At 46.0% G+C, this 24,330-nt stretch overlaps 1 protein-coding gene across 1 annotated transcript in view; it reads right to left on the reverse strand.

The window, feature by feature from the left end:
* LOC146182609 (bone morphogenetic protein 1 homolog) overlaps positions 1-24,330 on the reverse strand; it is a 191,224-nt gene that overhangs the window by 156,880 nt on the left and 10,014 nt on the right. The window contains exon 3 of the mRNA XM_084609568.1: positions 13,402-13,514. Within this exon, the coding sequence (XP_084465694.1) occupies positions 13,402-13,514 (113 nt within the window). The remainder of the gene's footprint in view (positions 1-13,401; positions 13,515-24,330) is intronic.

The raw sequence follows: 24,330 nt of genomic DNA on the forward strand, positions 1-24,330 counted from the left end.
AATCCCAAAGAAACATTTCAACATTCTAGAAAAGAGCGAACGTCTCTCCAATATTTTCACGACTCCTCCCCAGGTTGTCTAAAGACGACCGAAAAACATGCGCAACATCCTAGTCCACTCAAAAATAGGTAATAACCCGCGGTTTGGGTGCCGGCCTTGCGGAAAGAGTAGATGCCAGGTGTGCAGGCACATGCAGACATCATGCTGCGCAACAAGCACAGCGTCAAATTGTAAGTGGAGAATAGATGGTAACTTTGATTGCGATACCTCAAACGTTATATATCTCCTAGAATGCGGTGTATGCCGCATGCAGTATATTGGCCAGATAGCTACCCCTCTACGAATGCGGTTTAATAATCACCGTGCTCATGTCCGCTCTCTGCCCAACCTTCCTTTTTCAAAGCATATCAACCAGAAACAGCACTCATTCGACTCAGTCAAACTAACAGTTCTTCAGGGGGGATTCAATAATACACGGGAACGGGAGCAGCGCGAGTCATACTTTATTTATAAGCTTAGGACATTTAATACTGGGATAAAGGAAAACATTGGGGCAATGTCGTCCTTACGAGCCCTGCAAGTTTGATGCTAGGCTCATATATCAATCATTATCCCTTGACAGTTTTCCGCGGTTTTTTTCTTCCCTCCTCCCCCCCTTTTTTTTCCCGCTTCTTTGATACCCTGTATATCCCACTTCTCGTAAAACCTTCTTCATGCTTGGCGCTCACATCTTTTCGCGAAAACCTCGAAGTATTTCACCATTTTACTGTCCCCCATATTTTTATTATTATTTTTCTTTCTTTGAGGTTCGTCTCTCGTCGCGAGTTGCTTACCGCTCTAAGCATGCTCGAGCTTTACTCGCAGCTGTCAGGTTCTTCTAACCAGCAATATCCACCTGGTTGGGGTGTTTATTTATTTATTTTTTTTTGTCTTTTCATCCTGTTGGGCCGCGGGTCGGAGAAAGGGTGGGGAGGATAACAGGTAAAGCAGAGAAAAGGAAAAATCTTCAAAGCCAAGGACTTGACCATTGATAGTTGACCACTTCTCCCAAAAACCTCCTTCACGCTTGGCGCTGCCATCTTTTAGTGAGAACGGATAAAAAAAAATTTTTTCACCATCTGCAGCAAACAGGTTCCCCCACCTGTTTCTTTTTCTTAATTCTTTTTTTTTCTTTTTTTTCTTTCGGAGGTTGTTCCGCGGCTGCCTGTATTGTATAAAGATGACGCCCGGCGGCGGGTGCCTTGGGTGGATGACCCTTTGAGCCTTGCCTGCTCTCCGCACCTGTGTGTGTATGTGTGTGTTGTGCATGCCCAGCTGATTCACCTGTATGTGCCCATATTCTGTTTGTATCACCTTCTTCCAACACTATAAGAAGAGGAACAAGAATCATGTACCCTCAGTCTTGAGAAAGGCAGGGCTCCTGCCGAAACGTCGACTCCAAATAATCTTGGAAACAGTATGAAGCAATCTTTCACTATATATATATATATATATATATATATATATATATATATATATATATATATATATATAAGGTATGTATGTATGTATGTATGTATGTATGTATGTATGTATGTATGTATGTATGTATGTATGTATGTATGTATGTATGTATGTATGTATGTATGTATGTATGTATGTATGTATGTATGTATGTATGTATGTACGTACGTACGTACGTACGTACGTACGTATGTATGTATGTATGTATGTATGTATGTATGTATGTATGTATGTATGTATGTATGTATGTATGTATGTATGTATGTATGTATGTATGTATGTATGTATGTATGTATGTATGTATGTATGTATGTACCCGCTGAATCCAATTGGTCATTTAAAAATGGCAGTCCCAGATGATTTCGACATATTGTAAATTGAATATTTTATTATGTACCATGGAGCTCTCGGCTTTACGCCTGAAATTGTTTACCAAAAAGAAAGAACAGCAATGAAAGGCAACAGAACAAGGAATTAGAAGGTGGAACTGGGTTTTCACCTAATTTTAAAACCACGATAAAAGGAAGCATGATTGTCGCGGATGGAGTCACAACAGCATTAATGGGCGCATTGCCTGGCTAAAAAGTTGACTTTAAATGACAGCTGCGAAAGTAGGTGTTCCTTACAAATTATTTCTCATGGTTAGGATAATCAGTGTGCATATTGCAACGTCATCATTATCAGCAACAGCAGCTCCCACTGCAGGGCGAAAATTCCTTTCATATCCCTCGGTCCTGAACCAGCTGCATCCACCTAATCCCTGGAAACGCCCCATAATCGCATCCGCCCACCTAACTTTCTCCCGTTCCTTCTCGCGTTCGTGCATTTCGAATCCAGTCAATTACTCTTACACTTCCAGGGTTGCCATTACTTGTTACTTTATTGCCACATTCTTAATATTACGACCCGATGAAAATTTCAGATTGGTTCCGTGAACACTTCCCGGCAACTTTGAACGTCAGTCTTAGCGCAATGTCGGGCAATTTGCTTTGTAATTGCAGATACAGCCGAAAATAAGCACAATCACTAGCCACTATTTCCAAGCTTTGCTCACATATTTTGCAGTTGCAGTAGCGACACGCACCATCCGCCGCAGCGGATGGTGCGTGTCGAGGCACGCGCGGCTGGGAGCCTCCGTGCAAGCGCGGAGAAATTGGAGGCGCATGTCACTCTCCATATGAGCAGCTGCAGCTGCGTGCCCCGTTGAGAACACAGTGTAAACATAAAGTACTTCCTCCATTAAGATCGAGCATCCCTAGCCAGTGACACTTGGTCGAGGAGAGGCGAAGTGTGCCGACATGGTTTTCTGCCCGCAGAAAAGTTCCAGTCCTGTTAATGAGGATATTCAATAGATAGCTCAGTCCGACATTTGCCCCATCGTGGTTATAAGAAGTTCGCCCCAACGTCTTTTCAGTTGCATTCATGAATAGTGATGCGAAAAGGCAGCCTGACTGCTCAGCACAGATGCACTTCATCAAACTTGGAGTCTAATTTTCTGGCACGCGGCCGCATGGCTGAAGGAAACTTTATGCGAATGTAATTTACCGCTCCAGGCGCAACAATACGTGTTACGCCAGGAGCGGAAAATTCAAAATTGCACTTTGTCACTTTGTCACTTTCAATTACAAATGCTGATACTGAGAGAAACTTCTGTTGTGTGAAGTTCGAAAAACGAGATCTACAAGGAAATTAAGCTGTTTGCGAATCGAGGAGGTTCAAGGAAAAACAGGTGTACCGTTTACCGGCTCAAGGAAAAATTGGCTAGCGGGCTAGAAGTGGCAAAATGACTTCAGAGCGCATACTATCAGTCAATAAACGTTATACGAGTGCATGCACTTAATAATGTGTTTGTTTTCAAAGTTCGGGTGTCTAGAAACCGAACAAGACGTGCAAATGTTTCTACTTGTACTGACGTAGACTAGACGTATATATATTTATTATTCGATAATAAAACCTGTATTTATATTGGGGTTGCTTCTGTTCTGTTTCGTTATAAATCCGGCGCTAATTTCAAACTGCGTGGCTACATTTGTATGCTGTAAGCTCAAATCAGGCACCTCCTAGAATCTGCCCAGGGAAGGGGCATGCACTGCCTTCGCAATACATTCCTATGCCCATTTCTTCTTGATTTCCGCTAGAATATAATTAACACGAGTTTTACCCCTGGCCCATTCTGCACGCCTCCTGTTTCTTAGCCTTACGTTTATCATTTTTCGTCCCATAGCTCTCTGCGATGTATTCAGCTTAGGTCGAACTTTGTTTCGTTAGCCTCGCCATTTGTGCCCCAGAGGCGAGCACTGGTAATCAGGTAGTCGTGTACTCGCCTCACGCACTTCATCTTATTCTTCTAGCCATTTGTCTCTCATTGTCCCTACCTTTCCTAGGCAGACGTATGTTTTACCCACTTCCAGTGCTTCGCTGCCTATTTTAAACTGCTGTTCTTTTCCGAGGCTTTTGAACATCACCTTATCTTTCTCCATATTGATTTTAAGCTTGCCGTTTTGCATTGTCTGCGTAAGTCATTAATCATTTTTGCAGTTCATCGCCTGAGCTACACAGCAAGGCAATGCCATCAGCGAATCGCAGATTACTCAGCTATTCTCTATTAAACCTTATTCCAAACAGTTTCCAGTCCACAACTCTGAATTCTTCTGTAAGAAAGCGGAGAATAGCGCTGGAGCGATAGCGCTTCCTTGCGAAATACCCTTCCTTACGGGGATTTAATTACTTTTTTTTTTGTGGAAGACTACGGTTCCTGTGCAGCCGCAATAGATATCGTCCAGTACTTTCACATATGTGTCCTCATCCTCCCGATTCCGCAATCCCTGCATGACTACCGAAGTGTGGACTGAGTCAAATGCTTTCTTGCTAAGGCTACGGGTAGTGGGTGGTTGTAATCTAGACCGCTCTCTTTTTCCCTATTACCTGGTTGACACTGGGGATATGATCTATTTTCGAGTAGCCTTTAAAAAAGGCCTTCGGAGCTCCTTTTTCTCTCAAATGACTGGAATGTTGGCTAATTAAAGCTCCATACACATTTTGTGCACATTGATTGTTGTGATCATCCTCTCTAACCTTCTCAACTGTACAAAAACAGAGTGTACTTAGCCTGTTTTTGTTTTTAGTTTATGTGAATGATATACTTTCTATTATTGGTTCCGATGTTGTGATTGGTCTTTTTAGCGGTGATTGCATGCTGCATAAATCGATCCACTCACCTTCTGTCCAGTAGTTTGCTAAATGTACTTAGCGATGTTGTGAGCTGGTGCACCAGGTTGGAATCCTTATTAATACAGAAATATGGTGCTTATGCGAAAAACAAGAAAACGTTAACACTAAACATGAACTATTGAAATAATAGACAAATTTCTGAAGTTGCCTGTTGCAAATATTTGGGTGTTATTTATACCCAATTTAGTTGTACAGCCCACCTCAATTATTTCACATCACCAGCAAAAAGATATCATGGCACTTTTTGGGAGCAGCCACCAACTCTAAAGAATTGGCTGTATTTATTTCCTTAGGACGAAAATCAAATACGCTGACACAGTATGGGATGCGCACGATAGAATATATTTAAGAATTGTAAAATGTATGAAGGCGCGCAGTACGCTTTACTGACAATAAATTGCATTGTAGTGACTCTCCACACCAGCTCTAGCGATAGGCTATCCCATACAACCTCTCCACATACGACACCAATATTTCTTCATTAGTCGTTCTTCAATCAATTCTTTGTGGAAATTTCTAACATCATTAAAGCCTTACGTCCACCATGCAATAACTAAAAAACCGGAGACAGGCACTTTTACACTTTAGTCCCATGGTTTGTACGGAATAACCAATGCAAACATTCAAATCTCCCGCGAACTCTCACGGAGTGGAACTCATTCGCTGAAGATGTGCCTAAAAAGGAAGATATTGTCACCGTCAAACGACCGGAGCAGCCAATCTTGGCTAGAAGGTAGGTTTAATATTCAGTGACGCGCCAATGGGACGCGGCAAAGCTGCCGAGAGCTTGAGAGAGGAAGACAAAGAACGCCGGGGTCACTAAAACGTAACTAAAGAACGCCGGGGTCACTAAAGGCCAGCTAAAACGTCGGAAATCCAGTCCGGCCGCATGTCGGCGCCACAAGTGTGATTAGGAACGCGGCAATAATGAAAATACACTCGGCAACATCATGCAGTGTTGTCCTTACGTTCACGTGCTTATACTATGAAGTGTCAATTTGTATTGTTTCTGTCGACTATATTTCAATAAACTGCATTTTGATTGAAATTTTATGTGCATAATGAATATTCGTTTCTTTTTTCATTTGCTGCCAATACAGGTTGCTCCATAATAAGGCATGCAATATCAGGTAAATTGAGCCTGGGATATGCAAATGGAGTCAAAATTTTCTTTCATTACCAAAGTCCGAGTAATTATCGTTGGACATACCACTCATGATGTCACGTAGAGTGTGAAGAAATCAGTCCGGCTGAGATCTCCGGCAGATACTATTTAAAATTTATGCTCGATGGAATGCAATGCAGCTTGGCTGTGAAACATGGTAGAACTAAGTCTCTAGAATGTTCACTATTCTTTATTTTATTTGTCCTGGTCAGAAAAACGTCACACTTGGCTATTAAAGATGCGCCGAAACCGCAAAATCTTTGAGAAGAACTTTGCGGCAAAAATTGTGAAGGTCGGGCAGAAGCTCGCAATGCCATCTAGTTGCAATTGGTTGCTAACAGCTATGCAATGCCTTGAAGAGTAAAAAGTGAAAAAAGTAAGGGTTAATATGTATTCATCTCCACAGCTCAATACTGAGAGCCAATTTTCACATGTGGTAGCTGCGATTTTACATCCGGTCGCCGGCGGAGAAAGCCAGAGAAGAGGAGCAGCGTATTACCATGTGAGGACCATATTTCTTGTTTCCTTGCTGTCAGCGACCGAGCTAACTCGGGTCCACCCGAGTGCATGCGATAGATTTCGCGGACTTTGCGAGTTTCTGCATGGCCGAGCATTGAACATGTGTTGCAACGCAGCGCGGCCTCGTGCCCCGCCGCGCATTTGGCGCAGGATTGGCGAGCGTTTGATGCAGGGCGCTCACTGAGCTCGGCAAGGATGTGTAGGACGAAATGAGAGAGCGGGAAAAAGTCGCCGATGAGGCGTCGACGCTTTTCGTTTCTGTTGCAGTTGAACTCCCTTGGTTGCAAGTTAATTCCAGTTATTTTTCGATATAGTCTTGCAGTTCCTAGAGGCATTCCATAGGGGACTAGGCCACTACTCGTGGGAGAAAAAGGAGGCGAGCGCTGTTACTACACTTTTACTCTAGCTCCACATAAGTTCCAGTTATTAGTAGAACTTTTAAAGCATTCCATCTAAAAATAGAACTTTTAAAACATTTTGGGAATCAGGTTTAGAGTGCAGGGAAACATGTTTTTTTCTTCCGTTGTTGCACACGTGATCAAAATGGGCGCGATGTGAAAGCAGTTGTCCTGAAGGTCGGCGCGAACCGGCAGCCTCTCCTCAGCCAGATCACTGCGGGGAAACATAGCGTTCTTGCGCCCCCTATGTGAAAGATTTTGGCCCAGCTGATTGCTTCTGTGTAGTGAGGCTCCTGCAGCCCTCATGGAAGTCCTACAATGGGAAAGGGCACAGTGTACATTTCTCAGAAGCAAACCCTTTGGTCTTCAAACTTTAAACGAAAAGTGTAAATCAACGTTTCGCTCACGTGCGCTCTGTTTAATTAACTTTTCTACCTGCCGACTGTGTTGTTGCGGGAAAGCGACGGCTGAACTGTTCGAAAAAAAGGCTCTATGAGTATCATCAAGTGCTGTGGTTCTGGCTTCAGCGGAAAACTGAGAAAGTGCCGATGGTACGGCCACGACATCGCACCTGACCGCTGTGTCGAATCTAGCACAACGGCTACCAATAGGCTACCAATTCAATAGGTTGCCAATGCGTCTGCAGTCTTCATCTAATTAGTTTGCGCTTATTCTCCCGAAAATCATCTCGAGCCTTAAATCAATTACCGTAGTGTATGGCGCGTCGAGACGGTCGAGGAGTGGGAATAGGTGCTACGTTTTCACGGTACGCGTTCATTGAGCTTACGGTGCATCCATTTCCTTCATCAACGAATAAACGTATCTGATAATTATTCATGGGTTGCACACCTTTCAGGTCAGAGCTGCTATTTATAATTTTAGTTGGCACCGAAGGTTGCTCTTAACTAATTCTATGATAACGACGATCGTGAGGATGACGTTCAGCTGCTGAGTGTCAGATGAGCGTTAATTTCAGTTGAAGAGCACTTCGCCGAAAACTGATCGGCCTTCACGACGAAGGTGATGCTTCGGTGTCCCCAAGTTGGATAGTTCATTGTTGCCACGTTGGTCGGGCTGTACCGTACGTTGAAATCACTACACTTTTATAAGCTGATGAGTTTCCAAAAAGCCAGGCGTTCCTATTACAAAAAAAAAAACCCATCCAGAGCCGACTCCGATAAAGATGACTTCGTTCTGCACCTCTGGCTGTGTGTCATGATGTGTAGAGCGAAAACCTACTGCAAGAGCTCCGCCGTATGTGGATGGTTGTTGCTAACTGACAATACAGCATAGAGGCGGTATGACTATGTTCTGGTCACAGTTAGGATATTTCCTAGTGATAATTTGCCTATTGTAGACATATTCATCAAACATTTCATGTCAGGCAGTTGTGACGTGTAATGTATGAATTTTGTTACCGGCATTTATACCCTCGTATTGATCCTCTGCCCCGCCGGGGTGGCGCAGTGGTTACGGCGCTCGACTACTGTTCCCAAGTACGCGGGATCGAATGTCGGCCTCGCAGCCGCTTTTCGAGGGAGGTGAAAAGCCAGGCGCCCGTGTGCTGTGCGATGTCAGTTCACGTTAAAGAACCCCAGGGGGTCGAATTTTTTGGTGCTCTTCACTACGGCGTCTCTCATAGCCTGAGTCGCTTTGGGACGTTAAATCCCACAGACCAAACCAAACCTATTGATCGCTCTCACTTCCGTGACAATTTCGGCCTTACGGACGCTCTTTAAGAATACGTTTCGCGTCAGTGCAAATCAAAATTATTAAATCATTTTTAATAGTCGCTAGAATTATAAATATTTCCAAAAGCTTGTATTAGAACATGCGCCTTCGTACCACGACTTCCTGTTCACTTCCTTTTGCAACCTTTTTCTTTCCTCGACATTCGATCAAGCTGTTCCATTGAATAATATATCCCAATGAATATGTAGGAAGTGCAAATTTCCCTCTGCGTTACGCTGAAATAAAATCATTGCAGTGCAAAATCACTTCGGGCATTTCATTTATATTTCTTTCCTGCTTGAGTGCGCCTGTTGTGTGGTAATTATCATGTCCTATACTCTAAATACACAATATGATCATTACTGCCAGGCTTAAATGTAATGATCATTTACCACTGCTGGTGTTCGGAATAAATTTGTTATGTGCAGACATGAACACAAGTTAGTTCAATCGCATCTTTTAAACTAGGAAAGTGGAATTACATAGACAAAGCACTAGCCCCGGATACTGCCTTATATGTTGTCAAACAGCGACTCTTTGCGGGTTACTCAGGAAGACATTCGCAACCAAAGACGGACCAAATGTATTTGCTCTATTTATTTGTCCTGGCTAATCATAAGAAGGACATATAACTTATTGCAAGGTTTCACTGCCCGGCGATGCATGCACGAACTCTGCGAGAACATGGTTCAGTGTCACACCGCGTTACTTTGGTAATATGAATGGTGATGCCCCTGCATAATAAAAGCACACAGAGAGGGACAATAAAATGACTTTATTGAAAATTTAATCTACATTTTGGATGTTCAGAAAAGCATCGGCCCTTTTATGCTATAATTTTAACACACACACGCACGCGTGCGTGCATGTGTGTGTGTGTGCGTGCTTGCGTGCGTGTGTTTGTGTGTGTGCGCGTGCGTGCGTTTGTGTGTGTGTGTGTGCGCGCGCGTGCGTGTGAGCGTGTGTGCGTGTGTGTGTGTATGAGATAGAAAGAGAGAGATTACCCTAAGGCAATGGCTCCTCTTCGCTTTTCTTTGAGCCCTAGCACTAACGCTTCCACTCAGTGGCTGAGCTGTAGTCTGATGAGTGGCTTGAGATTTTGAAAATAAAAAATTAATATCGCCGTGACCCGGTTTCGATCCCTGGGAAGACGCGAGCAGCCGAACACCACGCCTGTTAACTGCCACCGATTGCCCGTGCTGTTCATTGCATACGGTCGTCAATCAGCATGTGATCGTCAATCAGCATGTGGCCAATCAGAGACCATCCTTCGGAAGACGCGAGCAGCCGAACACCACGCGTGTTAACTGCCACTGATTGCATGTGCTGTTCATTGCATACGGTCGCCAATCAGCATGTGATCGTCAATCAGCATGTGGCCAATCACAGACATCCTTCGGAAGACGCGAGCAGCCGAACACCACGCGTGTTAACTGCCACCGATTGCCTGTGCTGTTCATTGCATACGGTCGTCAATCAGCATGTGATCGTCAATCAGCATGTGACCAAACAGAGACCATCCTTCGGAAGACGCGAGCAGCCGAACCTCTGCTGTTCATTGCATACGGTCGTCAATCAGCATGTGGCCAATCAGAGACCATCCTTCGGAAGACGCGAGCAGCCGAACACCACGCGTGTTAACTGCCACCGATTGCCTGTGCTGTTCATTGCATACGGTCGTCAATCAGCATGTGATCGTCAATCAGCATGTGGCCAATCAGAGACCATCCTTCGGAAGACGCGAGCAGCCGAACACCACGCGCGTTAACTGTCACCGATTGCCTGTGCTGTTCATTGCATACGGTCGTCAATCAGCATGTGATCGTCAATCAGCATGTGGCCAATCACAGACCATCGTTCGGAAGACGCGAGCAGCCGAACACCACGCGCGTTAACTGCCACTGATTGCCTGTGCTGTTCATTGCATACGGTCATCAATCAGCATGTCGCCAATCAGAGACCATCCTTCGGAAGACGCGAGCAGCCGAACACCACGCGTGTTAACTGCCACCGATTGCCTGTGCTGTTCATTGCATACGGTCGTCAATCAGCATGTGGCCAATCAGAGACCATCCTTCGGAAGACGCGAGCAGCCGAACACCACGCGTGTTAACTGCCACCGATTGCCTGTGCTGTTCATTGCATACGGTCGTCAATCAGCATGTGATCGTCAATCAGCATGTGGCCAATCAGAGACCATCCTTCGGAAGACGCGAGCAGCCGAACACCACGCGTGTTAACTGCCACCGATTGCCTGTGCTGTTTATTGCATACGTTCGTCAATCAGCATGTGGCCAATCAGAGACCATCCTTTGGAAGACGCGAGCAGCCGAACACCACGCGTGTTAACTGCCACCGATTGCCTGTGCTGTTCACTGCATGCGGTCGTCAATCAGCATGTGATCGTCAATCAGCATGTGGCCAATCAGAGACCATCCTTCGGAAGACGCGAGCAGCCGAACACCACGCGCGTTAACTGCCACTGATTGCCTGTGCTGTTCATTGCATACGGTCATCAATCAGCATGTGGCCAATCAGAGACCATCCTTCGGAAGACGCGAGCAGCCGAACACCACGCGTGTTAACTGCCACCGATTGCCTGTGCTGTTCATTGCATACGGTCGTCAATCAGCATGTGATCGTCAATCAGCATGTGGCCAATCAGAGACCATCCTTCGGAAGACGCGAGCAGCCGAACACCACGCGTGTTAACTGCCACCGATTGCCTGTGCTGTTCATTGCATACGGTCGTTAATCAGCATGTGATCGTCAATCAGAATGTGGCCAATCAGAGACCATCCTTCGGAAGACGCGAGCAGCCGAACACCACGCGTGTTAACTGCCACCGATTGCCTGTGCTGTTCATTGCATACGTTCGTCAATCAGCATGTGGCCAATCAGAGACCATCCTTCGGAAGACGCGAGCAGCCGAACACCACGCGTGTTAACTGCCACCGATTGCATGTGCTGTTCATTGCATACGGTTGTCAATCAGCATGTGGCCAATCAGAGACCATCCTTCGGAAGACGCGAGCAGCCGAACACCACGCGTGTTAACTGCCACCGATTGCCTGTGCTGTTCATTGCATACGGTCGTCAATCAGCATGTGATCGTCAATCAGCATGTGGCCAATCAGAGACCATCCTTCGGAAGACGCGAGCAGCCGAACACCACGCGTGTTAACTGCCACCGATTGCCTGTGCTGTTTATTGCATACGTTCGTCAATCAGCATGTGATCGTCAATCAGCATGTGGCCAATCAGAGACCATCCTTCGGAAGACGCGAGCAGCCGAACACCACGCGTGTTAACTGCCACCGATTGTATGTGCTGTTCATTGCATACGGCCGTCAATCAGCATGTGGCCAATCAGAGACCATCCTTCGGAAGACGCGAGCAGCCGAACACCACGCGTGTTAACTGCCACCGATTGCCTTTGCTGTTTATTGCATACGTTCGTCAATCAGCATGTGGCCAATCAGAGACCATCCTTTGGAAGACGCGAGCAGCCGAACACCACGCGTGTTAACTGCCACCGATTGCCTGTGCTGTTCACTGCATGCGGTCGTCAATCAGCATGTGATCGTCAATCAGCATGTGGCCAATCAGAGACCATCCTTCGGAAGACGCGAGCAGCCGAACACCACGCGTGTTAACTGCCACCGATTGCCTGTGCTGTTCATTGCATACGGTCGTCAATCAGCATGTGATCGTCAGTCAGCATGTGGCCAATCAGAGACCATCGCAATCAAAGATACGTAGAGCTGATGCCACACAGCTCAAAATGGCACTACTTTAATTTGCATATCTTTAGGAGCCTTTTTTCGGTCACTTTGGCTTTTGAGCTATAGTCCATTATGATACTAGCTGAGGTTTTAAGAATTGTAGTCCCCTTAATCAGCTCTGTTATATATATCCTAGAAAGACAATTTTGTTTTCAAGTTGTGACTCTTACTGCGGAATCTTCGCTTCACATAGAAATACTGATAATAAAGGCATCTTGCCATCCCCGTTTTGTCTGCTTTACTCAACTCATATGCGTTTATCCCATGTGTAGTTCTTATCAGTAGCCTAATTAGAGCGCAAGTATATTTTCTGATTGACAGTGTTAATCCCGAGTGAAAGGCAGCACACAGAATGGCAACCGTGTATATTGTCAGGTAGGTACTTTTACTCCGTGTGGTAAGATGCACCGTTATAGAACATTCAGAGTTCTTATACTACTGTCGGCGATATAGTATCATTCATGGTAAAACTTCTGGTGACGGACCGGGTTCGGACTGAGCTGAGTTCTGTCGAACTGTATAGAATCGTTCATAGCCACAGTGCTGCAACACCAATGGGAGAAATGCGAACTGCAAGGATTGTTGCGCGTGCACACTGAGCAGAGGCCTCTGTTGCATGCTGGACCCCTGTCATCACGACCTACCAGAAGCGCGGTCCCGCATAATAAACTTCAAGGTATAGCTGATATACGACGCTCTAAAAACGCAAATAGGACTGCTTTATTTAGCTGCAGCATTGTTCCACATCTCTGTCTCACTTTCTATGTGAAACGAACTTGCATTTAGTTACGTGAAACTTCCAAAAGTTCTACTGAAGGTGCAATTACTAACCAGAAACAGCGTAGAACCTGATTAACAGTGCAGGTGCACTGCACAGGTAAGGCCAATACAAAACACAGCAGAATTTCCCAAAGAGGTATTGTGATGTACACAACAGCGCTGAGGAGCTGCGCAGCATTGTGACATCGGATGCATACGTGACAAAGGCTTCCAGAGCGCCTAGCGGCTTCCTGCGAGGCCAACTGAGCCCCATACAAGTGGTAATGGCATGCGAAAAAAGTATGCTCACCACTGAAGTTGGACTCGATCTCGTAGGGGATGACGGCGTGGTCCCAGAACCTCTTAGGCCTCGCAGTGGCGGCGCGGACGCGTCGACGGTTCTTCCGGTGCCGATGTCGCCACCTGTGCGGATGTCATATATATTCACGTAAAGCCATCCGCACAGAGAAGAGGCACCGTCAGTTCTACAGCATATTCAATGTTGTTCAGTACGTACTTAAAGGCATAATTAAAAATGAAATTTCACTTGTGTATATCTTTCGGAAAAAAAATTTTGTTCCACGTGCTGCCGACGACGGATGTCAGGACGGTGTCACTGGATACTGCACTTTATCTTAATGATACTCCACTTGAGCTTCGGCCCCGAGCACCAAGGTTAATAGAGTTGACAGCGGAAATTCCCTTCCAATGATGCCGCAAGACTTTATTATTCGCAGCTAGCACCTGGTACGGCGAGCGCTGCCAACACACAATGCTCTGCAGTTAAATGACTGACGAGAAAATTACCTGTACCGCGTCAGTGCCAAATAAAGTTCTGAAAAACATGGTTTGCTTTTCCCAGTGAGGAATGCCACATTTGAGCTTCGGTTTCAGAACCAGGGTTCCTCCAGCAGTGTCGTGAACGGCAGCGTTCTATCTCGGGAGTCAGTACTATATATACAGTTGTTGCTGGAGAGAATTTCACCGTAACATGAATGTCTCTTTTTGATGTCGGGAAGAGGAATGGTAGTTAGTCATTTGGTTATATATTTTTGTTATTGCCTCTGACAACATGGTTGCACCCTCGCCGGCTAGTCTAGTTTACGAAATGGATCGCACCGTTCGAAGATAATTTTGTGTATTCCATTGATCACTGATGATTGCGCTGCCAAAACCAAGAGAAGGCCCTTGTCGAAACGTTGGCTCGGCTTCCAAACTGGGGCTCCTCCTCAAGCCTTGTTCAGTTCTCTTTGATACCGTGTAGCCATCTTCTTTCTTTTCTCTGCTCTGGATTCCGCTGGATTCAGTGTATTGCACACGTTTAAGGAAACACATATTTGTTATTTTGCGCTCTGCGACGTAAATTTCGGGGCTCAACAGGATCTCTTTAACGCAGCGGAAATTTCCCTTGCGATGCTCTTGTTCGCCTTGCCTCGCAAGGCACACTGTACACCGGTGTCTGGTTGCTGGCTATCGCCAGCAGCGCTGAACGCTGGACAATGCAAGGTCTTCGCATGGCTTTCTGTATCCGAGGGAACTCGGCCGGCGCACCATGCATATGACGCCCAGTCCTGGTCGTCCGCTTATTGAGCTACCCTCCTGCCGCAGTTTCCTCAACGCCGTACCAACGTCCGCGCAGAGTGCTACCCGCAGTTCCACATCTGCGTGAGGCTACGTGCAAAGGTTACGTAATCTGGCGCCAACACAGCCGCTGAGGTCATAAACGCAGTCCTACGAGCTTGACTGGAATACGCGCAGCGACGCCGCTAAGGGCGCAGCGACTGTTTTGCAAGAATCGCTCACTTGTGCGCCGCATGACTGCCCTCCAAAATATATATGCTGTTCTACCGAGAATAATTTTGCAAACCATGACCATATAAATCATTCAACCAGGCCTTGAACACAAGCTTTCTCGGCAGAATGACTCAGCAAGAACGCTCGTGAGTAAATATTATGATACGGACTTTCCCAAAAGGCAAAGCCGCTCTCCTCTTTATAACACCAGCAATTAAGTGATTTGTCAATAGTGCGAGATGGACCTACTTTCGGACTAAAAGTAGTATAAGGAAATGAAAGGCCGGCTGTGCGAGGCTCTCGAGTGGTTCAAAACGCATGCACAATGCTCATCGCTAGAACGGAAAGATTGGGACTTTTAACACAAGATAATGAAAGATGGTCGCGAGAGGAGCTTCAGACAGCAACGAAACGTTTCGGTAAGAGTACCTGTATTCTGTTCGGAGACAAAGACATGTTTTCTAGCCCGGGGTTTCAAATATGCGTCCCGCCAACTGCAAAATTCAGCCTTTTTACCGAAAGCACGTGGAGGCTTTAGGAGTCAGCTGTAGGACCAGACCCGTTTTCCAAGAAATAATAAACTATAAGGCCTCGTCATAGACGGTATGCGTAAAAGTAAATCAACAGTACCTTCAAAAGAACTTTCGTAAGCGAAAATAATTTAAACGCCTACATACCCTGCGCCCTATTATTTTTCTTTAGGAAAGAATGGCGCCGTATGTTCCGGGAATGATGCATTTTCGACTTCATGGAACACACTATTCTCTAGAAGAGTGATTGTTTGCATTTTAGGTATTGCGTTGCCCTATGCTAAAATAACACAACAAAGGTAGCAAATATGTACCTTACCATAAATATGTAATATTTATTTATGTACCCCAGGGTACATCAATAAAGCACACAGACCGAAATGTAACACATGTTTCAATATCACTGGAAGGAAATGACGACACTGGTCCATCATCCCAATAGCCATAGTAAGTTTTGAGATTAGAGGTATGGCATGATCAGACCATGGCTTGTGATCTGAACATAACACGCCAAGCAATCTGACGCATTCTTCTACTCATATTACGTACGGAACTAATACAACCGTTTTGCATACATCGGCTATTAAGGCACAAAATATAGGACGCATTTCATTTTCGATTCATTTAACACCAGCGAATTTTTAAGGGCGCGGCTCTTATGCTCCCGTTCGGTGGTCTTGGTGCCCGTCGCCGTTGGTTTCAATGCCGCTGCAACCGAGAGAAAGAGAGTCATGTTGTTGTCCTCTTAAATAATGGAGTCACCAGTCAAGGGGAATTCCTTACATGAAGAGAACGAGCCACGAGCTCCGTGCCTGTTGCTCGTGGCTCTTCTTCCTCTTCTATAAGAAATTCTATTTGGCTCGTGAGAAAAACAAAGAGCGTCTTGTAAGTGCTCATACTTACGTACAGGTAGCTCTGAAATTCTCTGCCTTAGCATGTCGCAAAATGATTAAACCTTTGCGCTCAGATTTCCCATTAGGCGTACCGTAATTATCTATAGAATTTGTTTTCCCCTATGCAGTACTCAATAGTAATTTCAAACAGAAGGTACGCATTTTTTTTTCTTCCCGGATGTACTTCCCAGATAGAAACACGATACAGTTGTTCATGTAAAGAACAAATAGAAATTTACCACCTAATATTACGTCATTAATATAATAAGGTACAAAATAGGGTCAAGGATACGATTTCTAAACCTGAATCGTAATTAATGATTTTTGATGCCCGTGAATTGGAACAGGTGTTGGCGACAAGAGTTCACATACGTCTCGAGTTTATGTAGCAACATCGAATGATTTACGAAAGCGGAAGCCTTGCTCAACTCCAAGCACATATAGTCGTTGAAAAAAAACTATAATTTAAAGTCAAAAGTGTTTATATTAGATTCATAAATTTTTGTACGAGCAACGCTCTTTCTGTTGCGCGTTTCTTACAAGGATAAATTGGCACCGAGTCATGGGTTGATGTTTCCGGGAAAGGTTAAGAATTCGTGTTTTAATAGTGTACTTCGAAGCTCTAGGAAAATATCAGCAGTATTTTGAGAAAAAAATTATGGGCGGACACATAAGCCCCGCCTTTAAGGGTAGGACGCGATAGCGCAAGCTACCAGCCAACATATAAAGCCCCGCTTTAATCGAGCCGTATGAACGTGCCTGCGCGACATGGGGATAACGTGAATTCAAGAGTATTGGCAGGCTGATTATGATATCACCCTCCTATATGAAAGAAGAGGCTCGAGTTGGCAGCTCTCCTGCCATACGCAACGTTAGGCAGTCAGTGCGCGGCCACGTCAGCTGCCAGCAACCGCCTGCCAGAGCCATGCTCCATGACATTCATGAAGGAGTAGCGCACTTTCGCTTTGTCTACTTAGATAGAGGCCTGTTAAACCTTCCATTATTATTTTTGATGTGTGGTAAGTGCAGATGCATGCGCTTCCACTCCGTTTAAGTAGTAACAAAGAGCACAATAACGCCTTTCTTTATAACCAAGTATTTTATTATCACCGGATTTTTAGAACATTCGAGTCTCTCTCACGTCTCGTATAATACAAAAGGGAGATATTCCCCTCTCTAGTTTGCCGCCTCTAAGACGTGGCAGGTGGCACTTCTGTCAACCGCTAAGGGGCAACGCTGTTGCTGCGACGACTCGTGGTCAGACAAGACGGCTTTTTTGCGAGCGAGGCACTCGCGCAAATGCGAATTCGGTGCGCGATGTAGTTCGTTCTTCGCCTTCGTTTCCCTCTTCTGAGCCATTACGCACGTTAAATGTAGGTTAAGGCGGCGTCATGCAAAGCACAGCACGAGGCAGCTTAACAAGCGGGATATTGGGCTGCAGCGATGGCACAATGTTCTAAACGTAGGAGCCAGCGAAGTGTATCTCTTCGCACCACCCCGGACACGAGACCTGCTTACAGCCGTCAAGTGTTTTATTGTGAAAGCTACGTTTCGAGCCTTCAGCGTAGCGCGGCGGTAGCCACGTACGTCTTACCCACGTGACGCTGTGACGTCACACCCCACGTGACACAAAAGCGAGAGATGGGCGCCCAACAGAAGCGGTCGGCGTGGCGCGGTCGGAGCCGCGGCTCAGTTGGCAGGAGCTGCCAACTTGGGTCTCCCGTTTCACATGGGACGGTTATGTCAGAATCAGCTTGCTAGGACCCTGGCATTCACGTGACCCCTATAGGCCACTAAGGCACGTTCATACGGCTTCGTTAAAGCGGGGCTTTATATGTGGGCTGAGGAAGAAGAAAAAGAGAAGAAGAAAACGCTCGATCACCTGCAGCTAATGCTTTCGCTCAATATTTGGTTCAGAAGCGTTGAATTGTTGTAATTATTTATTTTAGTTTGTTCTCGCTCCGAAGCATCATCGTAAGAAAGACAGCTTTTTACCTTGCGAGGCACTTAGGGCTACGGCAGTAAGAGGGATAAACCATTCAGCGCTGCCGCACGTAAACGCCATCGCTAGCTACCACGGCGCAAGCCCTGCGCTGATGAAATTGGCGCCCGCTGGTGTGTTGGTCCTGCTGTTCTGTTCGGCCTGCTTCCGACTGGCACCTTCAATGGCACCTTACGTGAGCGGGAGCAGGCTATCGTCAACGGGAGTCAGCTATCGTGGCTGGTAACGAGTTCCAGCAGTGCGCTCCACTTCGCTGCAATATGCAGGCAACCGATAAAATATGATGTGAGCTCGTTGCGTAATTGCCACGTTGAGCTTGATTCCTTCGACGCTAGCTCCTCGAGCGCTTCGACTATGGCCATGTAATGATGAGAGACGGTTCCAATTGACTTGTACTTTGCAGACCATCTTGTTCACATAGCATAAGATTGTTGGACAAAAATTTCTTTCGGAGCACGCTGTTATGGAAAAAGTTCATGGTTTGCTTGATAATTACTATTGTGTTCCATATTATGGAGACCTCGTTTAAAACGTTGGTCACGAGGTTCAGTTTTTGACATCCGCAGTGGAAGTATAGAGCCTTCGGATGCTCTTTCTGTATGATTCTGTTCACTCCTGTTTCTTTTCCAGTCAGTGTAAAGCATCCATCGTACCCCTGTCAAACGATGTTTGAAAGAATAATCCCGGCGTCACTTAAAAAAATTCAGATCGCAGAGACAATGAAAGCAGAGTTTAGTTCCTCGACCTCTAATATTCCCCAAAACTACCTTTGAACGTAAACTTCGTTTCCTGCCTTGTCAATGAATGCCCATAGACACCTGTTCCTTCCCTGTAATATCTGCAGTTTCATCCGCAGGGACGGAAAAAGCAAACGTTGTGTTTGCTTCAGCTACTATTTGCTCTTTCAATATGTCACTACAGATTGAAAAGGTCTCGTTCTGGGCGCGGACGGAAGTGATCTTGCCATTGCCAGCAGAAGAAGCAAAGTGTTCCTGAAGGCGAGTATCTACAGCTTTTACCCGAAAGTCAAGTAGATCATTGAATACCCCACTGTCAGACTGCTTCCCGCAAACAGGCAAGTCATGCATTGCGCAAAAGATAATGGTGGAAACTATAGGAAATAGTTGCTCGTGCAGTGCTATGCTTAGCTGCTGTAAAATGGGTACTTGCTTGCCTGTCATCGCACCTATAAAGTTCCGTGAGGCAGCTGTTGCTTTGTGGTGACATTGGGGTTTTACGTGATCCCTGTACACCTTGTGTATTTTTTTTGTAGTTGCTGAAAGCGCACACTGTATGTTGTATACAGTTGCCGAAGTAGTCAGTCAGGACAATAATGAGGTGGGCAGTAGTAAAGAGCTTCCGCCAGGGACAAAATACAAGGTTAAAAATACTTCATAAAGTATGCAAAGGGGGAATTCAGATAGGGAAGACCAGGTAATAACAGATTTGTCGAAGGACGGGGCGATATCGTGCTAGGAAAACTGGCCGCCGTCTATACGCAATGGCTAGTGTCAACGACGGTACCGCAATCATGGAAGAGCGCTAAATTTACCTTTGTAAGAAAGGGGACGCTATATAAGGACTTGCAAAGCAGACCATTCAGCTTCCTATCGATTATGTAAGAGGTATTTACTAAAGTAATCGCTAGCAGAAACAGAGCAACGTTACACAGACGCGTGTAGGTCTGCACCCGGCAATCAGTCGGAAAATGTCATTTGTAAGCCGTAGCAGCGTTTGTCGTTTCTCTGTTTGTGTCCTGCTGCTCTCTTTTGCCATCAAAAAACAAATGTTTCTACTTCGGTGCCATGGGGGTTATTATCCTGATAAGAACGCGCGGCTGTGCCATGGCATTTTCCTATGACTTCGGCTATCTCACGTCAAAACACGCGCGCTTTGATATCAGTCAATGGGTCCTTGCTTAATGACTTTCTCTGTCACGCGTGGGCCGCAGCAGCGAGCAGCACCGGCGAGACAGCAAAGACCATCGACAAATGCGCTATTGTTTGATGCCGACGGGGATTATCTCAGAGCACGGGTTTTTCGCAAGGACGCGTTTTGTGATGCGAAAGAGCTAAAATTTGCTGAGGCAAAGCGCTGGATGAACCATGGCTTCCAAATTATGAAATCTGATATCGTCATTGCTAAAGGCCGACTACTAATTCCAGCCAGGTGCCGCCTAACAGTTCCAGGTAAAAAGTTAGGTAGTATAATCTACAACACTAGTTAACGTTATGACATTTTTTTCTAGTGTCTGCCAAAACTGCAGAAGCCGTCTTCATACCTCATAAAGCGTATTTTCTAGTGTTGGTGTCCCTGAACTACCTGGTTGTTTTTTAAACCATTTGAGGAAGGTAGCTGACTGAAAATTTAATCCCATAGTTTAATCGCACTTTTATGACAGTAAATTCAGTATGTACTTCTGTCCTTTCAAGGTGCATTGTATAGACCCAACTAGATTGAAAATTGTTCCCTTGCCAATAAGATTATCGTCTTTGCAAGGCATAGTTACACATACCGGTAACGTTTTGCTCCCGGCAAATATGGTTTTCATTGAACATTAAGGCATTTTCTTATGCATATCCCGTGCAACGGCTGAACGTATGTTCACCCAGTAGTCATATTCATTCAATAAAACCTTACCACAACATGCAGTAAAAAACGTGGCCATGCTTGCTGGCGTGGATAGCTTACACATTCCGCTGGAGGGTACTTACTGGCTTGCTTGGTTTGGTGTATGAGGTTTAACGTCCCAACGCGACTCAGGCTATATGAGAGACGCCGTAGTGGAGGACTCCGGAAATTTCGACCACCTGGGGTTCTTTAACGTGCACTGACGCTACGCTAACCACTCGACCACGCCGAGAACTGTGACGGACTGAAATATTTTTACGTTTTTTTGGCATGAACGCGTTTATAAGGTTGGAATTTCGTGTTTCGAAGTGTACAGGTCATTGCTGCCGCTCTAACAATTACAACTTCTCTACTATTGGAGCTTGCTGCGTGCTCTCAGGAGGCTTGCAACTAATGTTCAGGATGTCTATGCGCACTATTTTGTGCACTGGAATGACATCGCTGACAAATTTAACAGCGCCGGCTCTTCGGTGATGCTCTGCTACCGTGGGCGTAATTTTCGCTGAACACGGAGTTGTAGCACAAACCTTCAAGGAAAAATGTGCGACCAGGCTTCAATATCGGCAAGCGCAGCAGCGACGACACTATTTTGCTGGTAACTAAATCTTATTTGTGTGTAAACATTTCGGGAAGCGTTGGGATGACCGACGGCTCAGCTTGTTTATACGCTGAGCAAGGAGGAGCGCAAAAGCTTCAGAAATACGCAAAATATTGTGCATTACAAGCGCTTTATGTTGTTGTTTTTTTTTCTCATGGGCCCATCGTTCGGTAAACTACTCTCTTCTTCGTTTTATTTATTTTTGTCTTTCTGCTGTTTATACTGGGCCGTGGTGCAGGCTACGCTCGCTAATGCATAGGCCCTGTTTGGAGCCTGCGATTGAGCCCGCATTGAACATTTTACCAGTAAGCATTGCGTTAGAGTGCCCTCAAGATCAGCTGTGAAGTTTGTTATGCGTGGTAGCCCACATTATTCAATTCCAGTTTTAGTTGTACGGTAATCGTCAGTGTGTCATAAGATATCAGAGGCGCAGTGTTCATGATCTCTCTCGAAACGCTCGAAACGATCTATCGAAATATGGAAGCTCTAGAAAAAAGATACTGCCTTTGTTTTCTTACAGGTGCGCAGCGGCTTCGTAGAAAAACGTGCTTACTTGCGTCATATTTTTCATATGCGTATACGTTCTCGCCTCCTAGTTTCCGGACTTCCGACTATTTCCAAATCAATACTGGGACAAGTTCGGCCCCAGTGCACATACAGCCCTTCTCCCTGTGCATCGCGGATGCCAGCGACGCACCCAGCGTCAAGAAGCTCCTTACAGCGCGTAGTATGCAATTCCAGCAACACAGTATATATGCACGTTTTGTCCATCAAGCCAGGAACACATATCCTCTGCACCTGAGACGAGCAAAGAGAGAGGCAGAAAGGGAGGCCAAGGATCAAGTGAACAGTTCGTCTTCCCGTTCCTACTCTTTTTAGTTTTTTTCAAGCCAGAACTAAACATTAATCCTCCAAATTTGCACACGGCAGGCTTCTCGCCGCAGTTGCTACTTTCGCGGAGTAACGGCCCGATTTGAGGACCAAAGTAGAAGTTACTCCCAATTTCAGCCGGTTTTTTTCTTAGAGTGTACGCGCTTTGCAGGCTCTAGAGGACATGTGTTTGTCTGCAGAAAAGTTAGAAATATCGCAGGTTAAGAAATACGATAACCTGAGGTACTTGCGGTAGCTTTCGTGCTGCCTCTGAGAGGCGCTTCGAATTTATAGGCACCACGATGTAGCTGATGCATGCAGCTAATGAAGCAGAGTGCGCGAAAACAGTTGCTACTTGCAAGTGACCGGGCCGCGTAAAGTGTTGATTGAGGTTTAGTCCTCCGTGAACGATACTCTCTCGTGTACAGACGCTGAAGCAGGACGCGCAGAAACATTTGCTCCTTGCAAAGAGCAGTATTCCTGCTTCGCCACAGTGGTTTAGTACGCTCGACGGTTGACATCAAGGACTCGGGATCGATCCTGACCGCACATTTTTATTTCAGCATGCGCGGAAGCGGATGCGTCGCCTCGAAGCTTCAATCAATTAACGCATACACGCGATGTAGTGTTGAAAATGGATAAAGCAGATCGTAGCCAAGCCTCAAGCGCATCCCACGTTCATCTCTTAGCATGGCTTCGCAGCACTAGTGATAACAATAGCAGTGGCGCAAGTCCACATGACCGGGTGGCACGCCATGCGATTATTGATCGAACAGGGCTGCGAGAAGAAGCGCCAATTTAGAGCCGCCGAGCGCAGTTTGATCTACTTATTGACTCGAGAAATTGGGAAGATAACTGAAAGCCAATCAGGGCTGGTTATGACATGCTGATCAAGTAAGCGAACAGTCAGCGACATCAAAGAAATTGGAAAGGAATGAATATTTTTATTTTTATTCATTTTTGGTGTTGATGAGCAACAATTGTTTATATATTTTATGGCTGAAAATCTACAAGAAACTGCAAGAAAGGCTACCGCATTCCACCGGTGGGATCCGCACTGTTGTGCCGGTGGGGTAGCCCACCGTAGCCCACCGTCAACAGGGTTGTGCCAAAAAGTTGGTTGCGTAGCGCTGGTCACCCGTTTCGTGAACGAGGGCTGTCCACTCCCTGGGCAGTAGCGATGAATCCGAGTCGGCGCTGGTGAGATGAAGAAAAGGCTTTATACACTATTTACAGGCATTTACACAACGAGATCGGCTCTGGGGCCGAAAGCTAACATAGCCATACGCGACTGTTCTCGCGCTGCGACGGCCGGGGAGATTCCGCCGCATCCGCTCTCTCAGGGGGCGAACTGCTCCCGATGGACGCTAGTGACGAACTTACACTCGGAGTCTCGAACGGAAGCACTTGAGTCTCCGTAACCGAGAAACCGATGACGCTCAAATGGTCCAATCCGATGGCAGCACTTTCGCAGGGCCAATGGGAGAGCTTGCTGCGCTCTTGCTTCAAATACGCCGCGGGCGAGAAAGGGTCCACCGCTAGAGCCACGGCGCCGTACTGTCTGGACGCTCAGCTCATGTTGAAACACGTCGCTTCTCTCCCTTTGGCACGGCTCGCCTCCAGTGCATTGATGCTTTGCAGAGAAGTATCCAGATTTTATGAAGGAGGCGTTCGCCGAAGAAGTTCGGCGTGCGGCTGAATTTCTGGGCGGCTTTGGCCGCGCACAACAGCACCCATGATCTTCGAAATTCTCCCCCATGCACTGCCAACTGAGATCCATCGGCGGATACTCAGTCTCCTTTCGCATCGGTATTTATACAGTGTTCGGCAATTTTATTGGAACCTTCTTGGCAAATTTCCCACGGTCGAGGCGAGAAATTTTCCAAGAAGGTTCCGATAAAATTGCAAAACACCATACATA

The sequence above is a fragment of the Amblyomma maculatum genome, chromosome 7 (assembly GCF_055883805.1).
Source record: "Amblyomma maculatum isolate TAMU_Amacu chromosome 7, ASM5588380v1, whole genome shotgun sequence".
NCBI classification, from domain to species: Eukaryota; Metazoa; Arthropoda; class Arachnida; order Ixodida; family Ixodidae; genus Amblyomma; species Amblyomma maculatum.